The sequence below is a fragment of the Limulus polyphemus genome, unplaced genomic scaffold, assembly GCF_000517525.1.
Source record: "Limulus polyphemus unplaced genomic scaffold, Limulus_polyphemus-2.1.2 Scaffold451, whole genome shotgun sequence".
Taxonomy (NCBI): domain Eukaryota; kingdom Metazoa; phylum Arthropoda; class Merostomata; order Xiphosura; family Limulidae; genus Limulus; species Limulus polyphemus.
The window spans coordinates 356,631-370,710 of NW_013666061.1; the positions used below are offsets into that span (position 1 = coordinate 356,631).

General features: G+C 29.6%; 1 protein-coding gene across 2 annotated transcripts in view; it reads right to left on the reverse strand.

Annotated features, from left to right (window-relative positions):
* Positions 1-14,080, reverse strand: part of LOC106458363 (histone-lysine N-methyltransferase SETD2-like) — a 124,804-nt gene that overhangs the window by 26,777 nt on the left and 83,947 nt on the right. For both annotated transcript variants that reach the window (XM_013917870.2, XM_022384554.1), the window contains exons 12-14: positions 9,079-9,316; positions 7,283-7,397; positions 1,916-2,130 (exon numbers count right to left, since the gene is read on the reverse strand). In XM_013917870.2, the coding sequence (XP_013773324.2) occupies positions 1,916-2,130; positions 7,283-7,397; positions 9,079-9,316 (568 nt within the window). The remainder of the gene's footprint in view (positions 1-1,915; positions 2,131-7,282; positions 7,398-9,078; positions 9,317-14,080) is intronic.

Here is a 14,080-nt window from a genome sequence, read left to right on the forward strand (position 1 = left end):
AAGTTAGTTAAGATTTAATTAGGTAAAATAAATAATAACAATATAATAAAAATGTTTAACGAGGCACACACACTTGAGCAGCTCATAGTAGATCGTGGGTGATGTAATTCAATAGTGTAACATGAAGTGCAAGTTCCACAAGTGATTTACAACTTATATTGGCATGAATAGTAGTTAGACACAGTTCAAAGAGCAATCAATAGGGCAATAAAACAATAAAATTTAATTATAAATAGATGTATACTGTTATGAGCTTATAGCTACTTAGGAAAAACGAATGTAGTTTCATGTTACAATTTGAAGTCATTCTAGAAAAAAAAAAAAGAGTAATATAGATTTATTTCAATTTTTTTTGTGATTACGAGGTCAGTCAAACTGACCAATTCTGTATAGAAATAGGGTAGAGAAAATATCAGATAAAATATAAAGTTTTACTGAAAAAAATCACGTTTGAAATGTATTTAGGAGATTTTAGGGATTACACAAAGGAAATTTGAGATTTTTGAGATGAAGTATTATTAATCTTAACATGAAAATTACTTTTCACACAGACTATTTAAAACAAATACTCAATATATTCATGGACAAATCTTTAGTTTATGAAAAATACTTCACTAAAAAATATGTTTTTTGTATGTGAAAGACTTATAATGTTAACTGAAAGACTGATAAATTTTGTGAAAATATACACACTATAGTGAAAGTTAGAAGTATTAAATCTATAAAGACTTCAAAATGAGTATATAGAGGAGACATGGTTGGTCAACTTGACCAAGCCCATATTGAGAGAGTTAATACTTATTAACCCTCTCACCACATGCAGGTCAAAGTGCACATGTTACAACTTCTTGGAGTTACATTCACAATTTAATCAATCTTCTTTATTATTATGGTATATGAATAAACTTGGCATCAAAACATAGATAATACATCAAATTTTAATACTGTATAAGTTTCAAGTTCTTAATTTTTACAAGGAAATATTAAAAAAAATTCTCAATCTTCCCTAGTATGAGAATTGTTGCATTTGCTTCCTAGGTCTTCCTTCTTCTATATTTATTTATCATCCTTCCAAGAAGTATGAAATTTAATGTAAATTACTCATTATAACATAGTTATTACTCAGATATAAACTAGAATGTTTCTAGTATTTACTCTCCTCTACCACAAACTGTTGCTAAATTGACAATGTATAGTAAAACGAATATTTGATAACTGTGACATCAAATACGTAAAATCTTGCTCAATGGGAAACTGTAAAAAAATCATTACTTTGACCTTCACCTGTGCCCATAGGGTTAAAATTTAAAAAACTGTACTTTCCTTTTTCTTACATTTTCAAAAGAATGTAAAATTATATATTTTCTGATTACTTTTTACACCAATAAGAATACGAATCATGAATTCATGGCAACTGCTGTCACTCTTGGAAGTGATATGATATTTTTTAGTGTAAAACAGAAACAACACACCAATAAGAATATGAATAATGAACTCATGGCAACTGCTGTCACTCTTGGAAGTGATATGATATTTTTTAGGTGTTGTTTCTCTTTTACACCAATAAGAATATGGGTAATGAATTCATGGCAACTGTTGTGCCAACTCTTGCCGGTGTCATGGTATTTTTACGTATTTCCTCACCTGAAGAAACTTTAAGAATATGACTTCTGATGTATAATTTGTCTGCTAAAAACAACCTAAATGTATTTTGTTTTGACAAAATTTAAGTTATTCTTAGAAAAACACTTATTAAAAAGTTTTTGGGTGTATTAAGAAACAAAATTACGAACTGTTTTTATTATTCCCATCTTTATGTTCTTGGATTATCATCATTTTATTATCAAATTTTCAGAATAAAAATTAATAAACTAAAAACAATACTGTCAGTATCTCTTAATTTTTGGGAGCTTACCAGGTACAGGACCTTGATAAAATCCTGCATTCATGTCAAAAAATGGTGTGTAGGAAGCTACTGGGGCATCATAACCATAAGTTAATCCTGGTGCAAAAGTGATAAGCTCTTGCTGTTTCCTTAATGCCTCCTCATGGTCTTTTTGCTGGATTTCCATAGCAAACAACTGCCTTCGTTCTTCTTTGCTCATGGAAGGTGTAGGAAGAAGCGGCCCCCTTCAGTAAGAGCAAGAAAATAAAAGAATTAAAAACTGAGAAAAAAAAAAGTTCATATATAAATTTAGAATTTCTGATTAAGCACTTGAAATATGCCTTGTCAGGGCTGGCTGCACCTAATACAATATTTGAATTATTAATTTGAAATATTTCAGAACATTTCTCAAAGATAGTGTGCATGTAATTAAAATTTATGAATATTCCTTTTTTTAATAAGAACAGTTCTTATACTAAATACTCACAAAAAATTTTATTTGTTTATGAAAACACATTTTAATACTATTAATAATATTAATTTTAGCAGCAATTAATTCATATCACAAAACTGAAGTACAGTTATACATATAATTTGTCAACTGTGGTAGCTATAGCTATCATGATTTTAATCCTTGTAAATAAAAACATAATAATAATAATATATATAAATTCAAGAAAATTTTTAAAAACGTTATGTTTTTCCCTTCAGTTAGTTAATGCACTTGTGAAAAAGTTTCATCAATCTTAGTTTGTCTTAATTCTGTTATTTGACAAGTTGTGCACAGCAGGGGTTAGCCAAGGGCTTGGATTTGTGTCTGTGACCTATTATTTTAGGCTAGACTTAAATCAAGTTGCATAAAGTACAGCCAATAAAGTGTATGCAGAAAAGAAAGAACAAGAAGAAGCTGTTATCTCCTCTAATATATAATGAATTGATCTCTAATGATAGCAACTAGATCTGCTGGGATCAACCACATAATCTGTTGGCTAAGGTAATACTTTGATTAAATGGTATATTTTCTAAGTTTCTGACAACAGTGGAAAACAATACAAAGCTTTAAGATCATATGTCAATGTTACACAGGACATTAAAGGTGAATTTGTACAACCCTATCTGATGAAAAGCTAGAAAAAACAGAGTTCTGTACAAGAAACAAATTACCTTATTTACAATTATACTTGTAATAAGACATTGGTATTAAGCCTATCACATTTTTAAACATTAAATTATTTAACTGGTCTTTAAGAACTAGAAGAGTGTATAATAATAGTATTCCAACTACATTATATCCATCATATCTATAACTGATGATGCAAATGGCTCATATAAATAGTGTTCCAACCACTATTGTGTTTGTTGTATCCCAGCCAGCCTGAAGAGCTCTGCAAAATGCATTGTTGGCAAAAGGTATGATGGGTATAATGTGACTGGAATACTATTATTATACACTCTTCTCATTCTTAACAATCCCTAAGGAACTAGTTAACGAATGCAGTTTTTAAAAATGTAACAGGCCTAATACTAATGTCTTATGACAAGAATAATTGTAATCATTATTCACCAGCTTCTGAAAGTCATACTCACCAAAACACTTAATTTAATGTCAAAACAAGGCTGTTTCAGTCAATAAAAATGTATTCATTGCATGATAAACTATCACAAACAGATCTGATTCAACCCTATAGGGAAAATTAACTTTAAACTCAAACAAAACTAATCTTCCAGGATGCGCCCCATTAACCCTTTTGCAACGACTCCATTTTTAAACCCCTTCTGTGCATGTCACTGACTTACATTAAAACTTTAATTAAACCACTTTAATATGAATGTATTTTAATGAAAATACTATTATCAAGTATGTTATCTACTTAAAAGTTTTATATTATCTAAGTTTATTCCTTTATTTAAAAAAAATATTGAAAACAGCAATTAAAACTACAGTTTTTGTTGTCATGTGATCTGGTCACAGTTACAAGTCTAAACTTTAAGAGCTATTTCACAAGATACTGTAAGAAAATAATAAAGACTGTTGACATAGAAGATGAAATTAAGGTTCCACCTGTTTTTCATTAGCATTTGAAAACTTCCAAGAATTTCTCGATGGGGGTTTGACATTCTAAATTTTCTAAGCTTAAGGTCAGCCACACCCACTTGCAAAGTGGAAACTGTGTTGCCAAGTGATGGTTTGAAGTTGAATAGCATGCTTATAACCAACAGAAAGAGCAGATTTCTCACTATTCAGTTATAGTGTGAAGAAACTCTATCAGTCTATGGATCTGTGGTATGAGACACAAAAGAATTCGATGACGAGGAACCCACTTTGAGACTAATAATGGCTGGAGACGGTCTTAGAATAGGGTAATAGTAGTAAAAACGTTGTACTATTTGCTGTTATATTAAAGTTTTCTTCATTACCCATTCAAGCCGTCTCCAGCCATTATTAGACACAAAAAAAGCTTAATCCATTGTTCTCTTAAGGGATATGTAGTGCTTGGCAAGTGTTTCCTGCCTTATATGTATTAGTTTGCTAAACAGTTACACTGCATTCAGATTTTATGTTTATATCTTAATTAGTTATGTATTATTTGTGTTTTAAAATGCATATCTGAAAGGTTTATGATTTGTGTACATTTAACTTGATGTAGTTCGATTTGTGGAAATGTCTAAGCAAGATGGCTTTAGTGAAATGATATTTGCATGACCTTGGCCCTATAATAACAATAGAACATCACGGGGACAGGTTTGCATCAAGAATAAAAGACAAAGAATTGAAAAGGAACATTAAAAATAAACAATAAGTGAAATTATGAACATGACAAAAAGAAGTTTCAGAAGTATTCTACAAAAATGTAAAAGGAATGTACATATTTCCATTTCTTAATTTTAAACATTTCATTGCACTGTATATTGATGATAATAACTACAGTTGGTGATAAAGTAGAGAAAATGGAAAATAAAATATAAACATTTACCTTAAAAAAACTTTTGATATTCATTTAGGAGGTTCTAGAGATTATGCAAAGGAAATATGAAAACTATAAGATAATAAATAGTATTTTTATGCTCAAAATGAAAATCACATTGCATGTGAACTATTCAGAGTCCTAGTGCAAATAACTACATTAAATAATGAATGTATTATTACAGATAATAGAAAAAATCAAAATTAAATATTTTTCAAAACTACATACTTATAGGACCTTTCATCTCAAATTTAAAAGAATTTCATCCACTAGTTTCATTTTTGTAAATAATTTTCACAAGAGTTACATACCTACTTACAATGTAACTAGTTTGTAGTCAAGGGGTCAAGACACAGGGGAAGCAAAGGCTCTGATACATCTATATATCCCATTAGGTCAAGACGAGAATAATTTTATAAAAAGAGGAATGACCCAAAACAATGAATGAATTTGCACATAATTAGTGAAGACATGTACCCACATGCTTAAAAGCTAAAAATTTTAAAACTTTGTAAGTGTATAAACACTTTTTTAAATTAAAAGAGAAACAAAGTCCTGGTATTTATCAAATGTCAAACTGTGTTTAGTCTTTTCTGGATCAACCAAAAATCAATCAAAAGTAGTGTCAAACATAAATTTATAGCCTGAAACTTGACATTTAATAAATGAATTTATGACTGCAATGAAGATTAAATCAGTCATAATATGCCAATATAAATTTTTTTTCCTTTCTCACCAACTTAATAAAATAAAAACAGAAAAAAAAATTCTTATTGTTAGCACAAATGAGAATGGAAGTATTAAAGCCACACTGATAAAGCAATTCAAAGACAGTGTTAGCTTTTTTTTTTCTTGCAACTCTCTTTAGATAAGTACCAAAATGATAACTTTAAACTTACAAGGACATAAATTTAACAACTAAAGAACACATGTATATGACTTGGAGCCTCCTATCTTGTAGACTTAATACTTATCTGTTAATTCAGAATACACCACCAACGGAAAATGTACATAAATATCTTTAACAATGACTCTGTCAGTAACAATGTTTCATTAGTTTCATACCATTAATTACAAAAAAGATAATTAATAGGAGAATTCCAGTTCTCTTAGTTTTTAAAAACCATAAAACGACAATTACACTTTTTATACCTTATGGCCAGTTGCTACAAGAAAAATTGCAAATGTTAAATAAACATGAAAAAACTGAGAACAGATTATACAGTTTTATGTCAAATTAGGAGAAATTACTTTTAAAGCTAATTTTTATATATTACTTTTTGTTATAAAATTCACAGTGGCTAAAAATCAGTTAGAAATTTTACTTATTATTTATTTATATTATACAGAGATTTTTAAGACAAATATATAAAACTTAGTTTTCAAAATGCACCCATATTTTACACATTAGAAGAAAATATAGCACACAGTTGAAATATGTAGAACAAATACAATTATTAACATAGGTAACCTAGGACTGTAGTATACAAACATAGGACTTTGGTCTCACAAAAATTATAAACAGAATATTCTCAGTCATTCTTACAAGTACACATTTTCCCACACTATTTCAGCAGTCAGAAAGTTCAAACAACATAAGCTAGTTAATCAGTATAGTAAGACACATGTTCTCTCTTAGTAAATAAAGAACTCATATTTTGTTTAAAATCTTGTGTTTGAATCTTTCTGTCTTTGTTCAATCTATACAACATTTGATTTTGAGCCTCCCACCTTGTAGACTTAATACTTATCTGTTAATTCAGAATACAACACCAACGGAAAATGTATATAAATATCTTTAACAATGACTATGTCAGTAACAATGTCACATTAATGTCATACCATTAATTACAAAAAAAAAGATAATTAATAGGAGAAATCCAGTTCTCTTAGTTCTTAAAAACCATAAACCGACAATTACACTTTTTTATACTTCATGGCCAGTTTCCAGAGCTTGCCACCTATTTATCTTCTTTAGACCATCTTTTCATCATGGAAAGAATTAAAATGAATATCATCAACAGAGTATGGCTAATCTTCCAAGCTTCAATCAACAATTTCAGCATTGACAATATATTTTCTGAATTTCTCTACCCTCAGTTTATACATGCCCATGTTTATCAAAGATTCAATCCTCTGAGTAGACATTTGTTAAGATAAATAGTTGGTAATGTTCATTTTATGTTCATACCCAGGATTTATTCACCAAACTATTATTTACATGAGTAGAAAGTCACTATAATGATGTTTTTGTAACTTTCAGGTATGTTAAATAACTGAAACAAGAAATTACACTCAGCAACAAGTACTCTTCACAGAAAATGAAAGTGTTGAGGAAAAAGTTATGTACCTGGTTTGAAAAAAGATAACTCCATTTATTATTGTGAGATAACAATTCAGCGTAGAAACATCATGACATAGGCAAACATACCTTTTTGGTTTGTCCTGAAAATCTTCATTCCTCCTATTTCCTTTCGATCGCCGTCTGTCATCTTTTCTTTCTGGAGAAATGGGAGATCTCCTTCGTTCACTCCTATGTGACTCATCTATTAGATTATAAAACATGGTACAGTTTCGGAAAGAATGACACCTATCATTTCAGTTAAAACAGTAGTTTTTTTTAGCCAATATGTCACCACATTAAATGGTTATGTAGAGTTCATAAATAAATTGATTAGATAAGCTTATAAGGAAATTAATTTAAATTAGCCCCCCACAATTGTAGTATTCAGAGTTTATCATTTTGCTTCATTTATGTAAAATGTTATATAACTAATTCTTTTCTTCTTATTCTCCAACTATACAGTGTTTTTATCACATCAGATGTGTTAGTTTCCAAGGCATGTTGTAATTGTATATTTTTATCAATGGGATAAAAGTTTGCAACAATGCTTATCAGATAACACTAGAGCGAGTTTCTTTTCTAGAAAATTAAAAACTATAAACCCATAAAGTAGCCAAGTAAATGGGTGACAAAAGCATGGAAAGCAAAGTGGTCACTGACATATATACCTTAAATGCTTTGTATGCATCTTTTATAAATGAATGACAGACAAAACTTACATTAACATCTAGTCATCAAAATAAGTTACTATTAACTGTTGAAAATTACTTTCTAGACAGTTAGTGATTCAAAATATGACTTCAGCATTAAACAACTACTGAAAGTCTCAAAAAAGTTAGTATATATATTTGTGTCTGTTGATAAAGAAATGACACAAACTGTTAATTTGAAATAATAGTGGGCTCTTCAATGCAAGAAAAAATATTTATACACACCAATGTTCATACTTTCTGCACACTGGCTAGTTCTTCAGCTATACACTCATAAATACACTGTGCTCATACCATACATGGTTTCATGAGCTAATGTGTACATCCATCTGGAATCAATGAGCCTAAAAAGTGATATTTGGGTGCACAAACATGCACTTGATGTACAAAGCATGAACTTTGATCTGGCAGATACAATATCCTCACCTATTTCCTATATAATGTTATTTATCATCTAACCCTTGCTTAGGCTACAGTAAAACAAACAACAACAACAAAAACTTGTTTAACCCAAAGAGTGAGGAAAAAAAAAAAGGACTGATCAAGCCTTTTGAGCAATTTTTTCACCAAGAATTGGTTAATAAAACATGCATAAATGTTTCACATCCTTGATATCTTATTGAGTGTATTGAGAAATTACACAAATAACTGTATTACTGTCTGAATCTCAGCACCCCAGAAATTCAATAAAGTATGAAGTGGTTCTACAAACAGTCACTAAAACACTATTGCTTTGATTTAATTAGTTTATAATTATTAATATTTTAGGAAAATGAGGGAAGTTCTGTATATCCAAAAATATGGCTTACATTGAAATAAATAGGTTATGGGTAAATTGTTTAAAGACAGAATTTATTATTTAACTTTCATTCTCATCTACAACCATTACTAACATTGATATAAGAGGTATATAATTATTAAACTAAAACATCAAACTGCCAATGAAAGCAAGTATTAACACAGCTGGAAAACCTGACATTTCCTATTCTTAATATTTTGACATCTCACTTTCCTTATCAAACTCTAAAAAAATTATAAATCTTGTCAAAAAGGTTGAATTGTATATGTTACTTATACAGAAAAATCAAATGTGTTTTACTTCATACATTATACTTGTAGTGAAATAAGATGTATTTATAATAAATTATTTCTACAAAATATTTTTTAACATACTTTTGTATCTATCTCGATTATTTCTTCCCCTGTCTTTGTATCCTCTGTCTCTGTCAGGACTATAATCACGTCTTCTGTCTCTTTCCCATGATCGTTCTCTTGAATGAGATCTTTCCCTGCGATGTTCTCGCTCATAATTCCTTGAGTCTCTGTGATCTCTTTCTCGATCTCGACGATCAGCTTCTCTTTCATCTTCACGTCTCTTCTGCTGTTCAAGTCTGGGAATTCGAAACACTTCCTAAAAATGTTAAGATACAAATTTAAAAAAAAAGGTGCCAATTCAGCAAAAATATTCTTTTCTGAACATATTATTCTGAGGAAACAATAAATTGTACTAGCAACTGAGAATAAACTTTAAAATTAAAAAGTTTTCTGACTATTTTTTGTATTTAAAATCTACCCCCCCCCAAAAAAAACAACAAAAACAAACAAACTTATTTCATAATTTGGTATAAACTGACCTGTTTTCCTTACATAGTTCTTATATTTTTCTTAACTTGTTTGGTGCACAAGCAGCAAACACGAGTTGCATGATAGCAATTCTTATTGGTTATCCTTCAGGCCTATACTGTCAGTTAGTTAGGTTTATTTCCTTACAGGCTTTCAATGGTATATTTTCCTTACTTTAAATCAGCTTAACTGAGTAAATTAATTTAGTTTCAAAGCTTTTAGTATGACAATGCTGTGTTACTTAAACTGCATCTAACTGAAAAATAGTTTTGCTTCAAATACTTGCACAAAGCTACACACTGACTATTTGCACTAGCTGTCCATAATTTGAGCTGATAAACTAAAAGGAAACAGCATCTGCTCACAACTTTTGGGCTACTTTAATTCAATAGTGAGATTTGACTATCACTCTTATAATGCACCCACCACCAGAAAATGGTAGAGTACAATTTTTTAAGAGGGAAAGAGGGGGCAATAGGACATAAACCATAGACCCTTGGAACCACATTTCAGCACACTAACTACTGGCCACACCCAACCTCATTTAGTTTTGAATACATGGAAACAAAGGTAAAATTATACAAGCTAACCAATGTTCTTCTTAGGTTAGATATGATGTCAAGGAAAATTCTGTGAATGATATAGCTCTTAAAGCATAATAGAAATGCAAAAGTTATGACTGATTAAGATACAGCATTTTATGACCTTTTTTTTGTTCATTGCTTTCTACTGGCTGTAGTATTACAAAATGATAATTTTTCTTGGACTTTGTTTCAAGTAAAATGGAGCAGTATTTTCTTTTGCATGTGATTCTTAATTTCTTTGGAGTTATCCGATCTGTCATTTTTTCATCACCTGTTCTTTTAACCTGAATAACATTTTCTGAAACAAAACTGGCTTAAGTGCCGAGAAAAATAAAATAGCTTAAATATGGATAATCTAAGATTTTTAAATATAGATCATTAGAAAGTATAAAAAAAATTTCCTTGATTGTTTAGTTTTGGATTTTTTGTACTAATCTACTCAAAGGGCTATCTGTGCTAGTTGTCCCTAGTTCTAAACTGACAGACTAGAGGAAAGGCACCTAGTGAACAGCACAGCATCCACTGTTAACTTTTTGGCTACTCTGGTCTTACTGAATGGCGAGATTTGTCAGTCACCCTTACAATGCACCCATGGTTCCAAAGTGAATATAATTTTTTTCTTTTCTCTGTAACAGAATGCAAGTGATAGATCTGCAGATCCACAGCCAAGCACACTAACCAATGGGTTAGGCTTGGATCAAATTTCCTTGAACTATACTAAATACACTTATTGGTGCTTTTATGCCAATTGAAAAATAAAATTTCTTATGTTGTATTGTTTGTTTAAAGTTAAGCACAAAGCTACACAATGGGCCAAATGTGCTCTGCCCACCATGGGTACCTTATGTTGTAGAGAAGGCAGTGAGTAAATCCTTCTTAAAATTATTTCTCTGCATAATGTCATGCCTGTAATGGAAATAATGTCCCTAATTCATAGCTGCCAGATTAGTTACTTCCTACCCGACATTCTAAAGTTATAAAACATTTAAGAAGCTACAAATTATTTTAGTAAGGAAATATCCAAGCATGCTATTAATTAATTTCTTCATACCCAACATAAAAAAAAAACTAATTTAGTTATTCACATTAATTGTAGTTTAGAAATTGAGCTTGGGGTTTCTGTTTCAGCTATTTTTTTGAACTGTAAGGTTTATGTTTTATATTTGAAGTTTTTTTATGTTTATGGAAATGTTTTAATCTGAAGTTTACTGTTTTGCCAAATTGCGCACTTTCTATAATGTTTGAATAGTAAAATCATTTTGTAATTTTTTTTGAGTCAGTGCCTAATTTATCATATGCTTAATAAATTTTAACACTTTTATTTCTTTAAGTTATTTGCAGCAATATTAGTGATTCAATCAATTTTACCATATTACATTTATTTGTCTAAATCACACATTAGCTAATACTTTTTGTCATAATGAAAGTAAATTAATGTAACAAAATATGTATCAGGTATTCTCTGCTTTTTCATAAATTTTGACTGTAAAACCCTCTAATGGTTTAAACATAGTTTCTTATCCTTTTCTACTGTTTCTGAAAAACTGAAATCCTCCAAAAATATGAAGGTGAAATCTCTTTTTAATAAAGTAAAACTTTTACATTGCTAAGATCAAAGTCATATTCACTAGATTTATAAAAGTAAATGTGTGTGAAAAAAAATACATACTCAAACCTAACCAGCTTCATAATTTATCTGTAGTGTCATCTTTATACTACATCAGTCTGTTTTCATTTCTTAATTATATACATATTCCCAAATCTTTCAATACAAGCTTAATTTATCAAGTTTACCCCCATTGTGCTATTATTTAATGTAGCACCATCTGGTGGAAATTTTACCATTTGATGATTATTTTAAATTAATGGACTTAATTTCATAGTCAAATATAGTTTGTTAGAAATGTACAGTAATTGTTTATATAAATTTTCATATGTTGGTTATAGTTTAGAAATGTCTCTGATAAAAACTGAAAGAAATAGTCGAAACCTTAAAAAAGTAACGTATCACTTGAGATGCATCCCATCCTTTATTTAAAATTTCCGAGGTTCTTAGTTGTATGGTATGATTACTTTCCTTATGAGGGAAGAAAAGCTGCATAGAATGCACGTTTCTGTAGCATGAAAATTCAATAATTCACATCTCATGAAGATATTTGCCATTAATATATTCATGTTTTTTACTGGAAGAACAAGTTGTTATTCAATCATTCTTCTCACATGTGTACCAAGGTGTCATGTCCATTACAAATTATAAATGAGTAGGTTATGTCTATGCAGCACAACAAGAAAAAAGATTTGAAAGGTGATGACCCATATTTTTTCATGATATAAATAATTTGTTTTATAAGTTAAAAAACAAAACATACAGCTGATGCAGTTCATTAGCACCTATTCTGGATTTATAGTCTTACAGATCCAAAATTAAAGGACTTTCACAAAGTTTCATGACAATTTAAGTAGCCAAGTTTATGACTTTTGCACACTTATGAGATTCATAACTACATATCCATATAAATAAAACTTAATTCTGTATTTCTGTTTTTTTGTCTTTTAAAGAAAATGCCACAAATAATGTTCAGGTAATAGACCTTAGGCATCTTCACACATAAATAATTAGATATTTAGCAAAACTTTTATGTACTTTCATTAAAAAATATATATGCTATTGAGCACACAGACAAATCCAAGGACTTTCACAAACCCTGTATATATATATATATGTATAATGTATCAAACCCGGTAACAAAATTAATGAAAGATGTGTTGTTGTTTTTAATAATTGTGCTACTAACTGTAATTTGGAATTTTTGGATGCTGAATCTTTGTCCTAAAGGTAACTTGAAAACATGAAATTACTCATTTCACTGGGTGTTACTATTTATTAATTAATGGTACAGAGTAAGAAGATTAATATTAAGAACTTTATATAAAGCATGTTTATTTTCCATTTCATAAGATCTGTATATGTTAAAGTATAGAAGAAACTATAATCTAACAGTTGTTCACAAAATGATAATGTCTTCGAGTAGATGTTGTGTAAAGGTAGCTTCAAAATCTTCGTCATTAAGAATTGATTAGGTTTAAGTTTTGGCAACATACAAAGTCATTTCTGTAACTGAGAAATGTAACAGGATTAATAAATAAGATTGTATTTTTCACCATACAGTGTATCAATAAAGTTCAATTCAGAAAATCAAATCAGAATTTTGAATACGAAGTAGTTTCAGTTTTAAATAAAATACAATATGACTAAACATCAGTTTGAAAACTGACTGTTGGTGTTATATTGTACTTCCAAAACTAATACTTCTCTTTCTGAATCAAATTTCGTTTGAATTATATTTAATAACTATCAAGTATTTCTGGGTTAAATATGAAAATTAATGAAAAGTTGTATTAAGCCTGGAAAATGTTTTTGTATTCACATAAAAAAAAACCATAGGGACAACAGGCAGCAGTCATACTTGTATCTATCCATTATGACTGTAAAAGCTTACTTGCCATTGATAGCACTAAATTTTGTTAAGATACATTTGTTCCAATATCTATAAATTATTCATCTACCTAGCATACTTTTTTTAATCAATGCGTTTGAGTGTATCTCTGTAACATTCATAGTCAAGGGGAAGTCAAGTAAAAGAATTCTTCAGTTATCAAGCTCAACAGAATGTATAATTTTTTCCATCCTAATGCCCCTGGTGGCAATATAGTAGCTGTAAATTAACACTTGTCACTAAACCCAATAAACCAATCTAGGGATAAAATGTAAGTGATTTGACTTTTGTCTGCAAACTAATGTTAAGCACAAAATATTCCATAATGAATGATGACTAGTGACACAAGAACAGCTTGTACATTAATAGGAATCAATCAATTAGTTCCATTCAAAGTAAAGTCCACTAAGTGGGGACTGATAATACTTCAAAAAAACAAGTTATCATTACATTGAAGTATTATCTCCAATC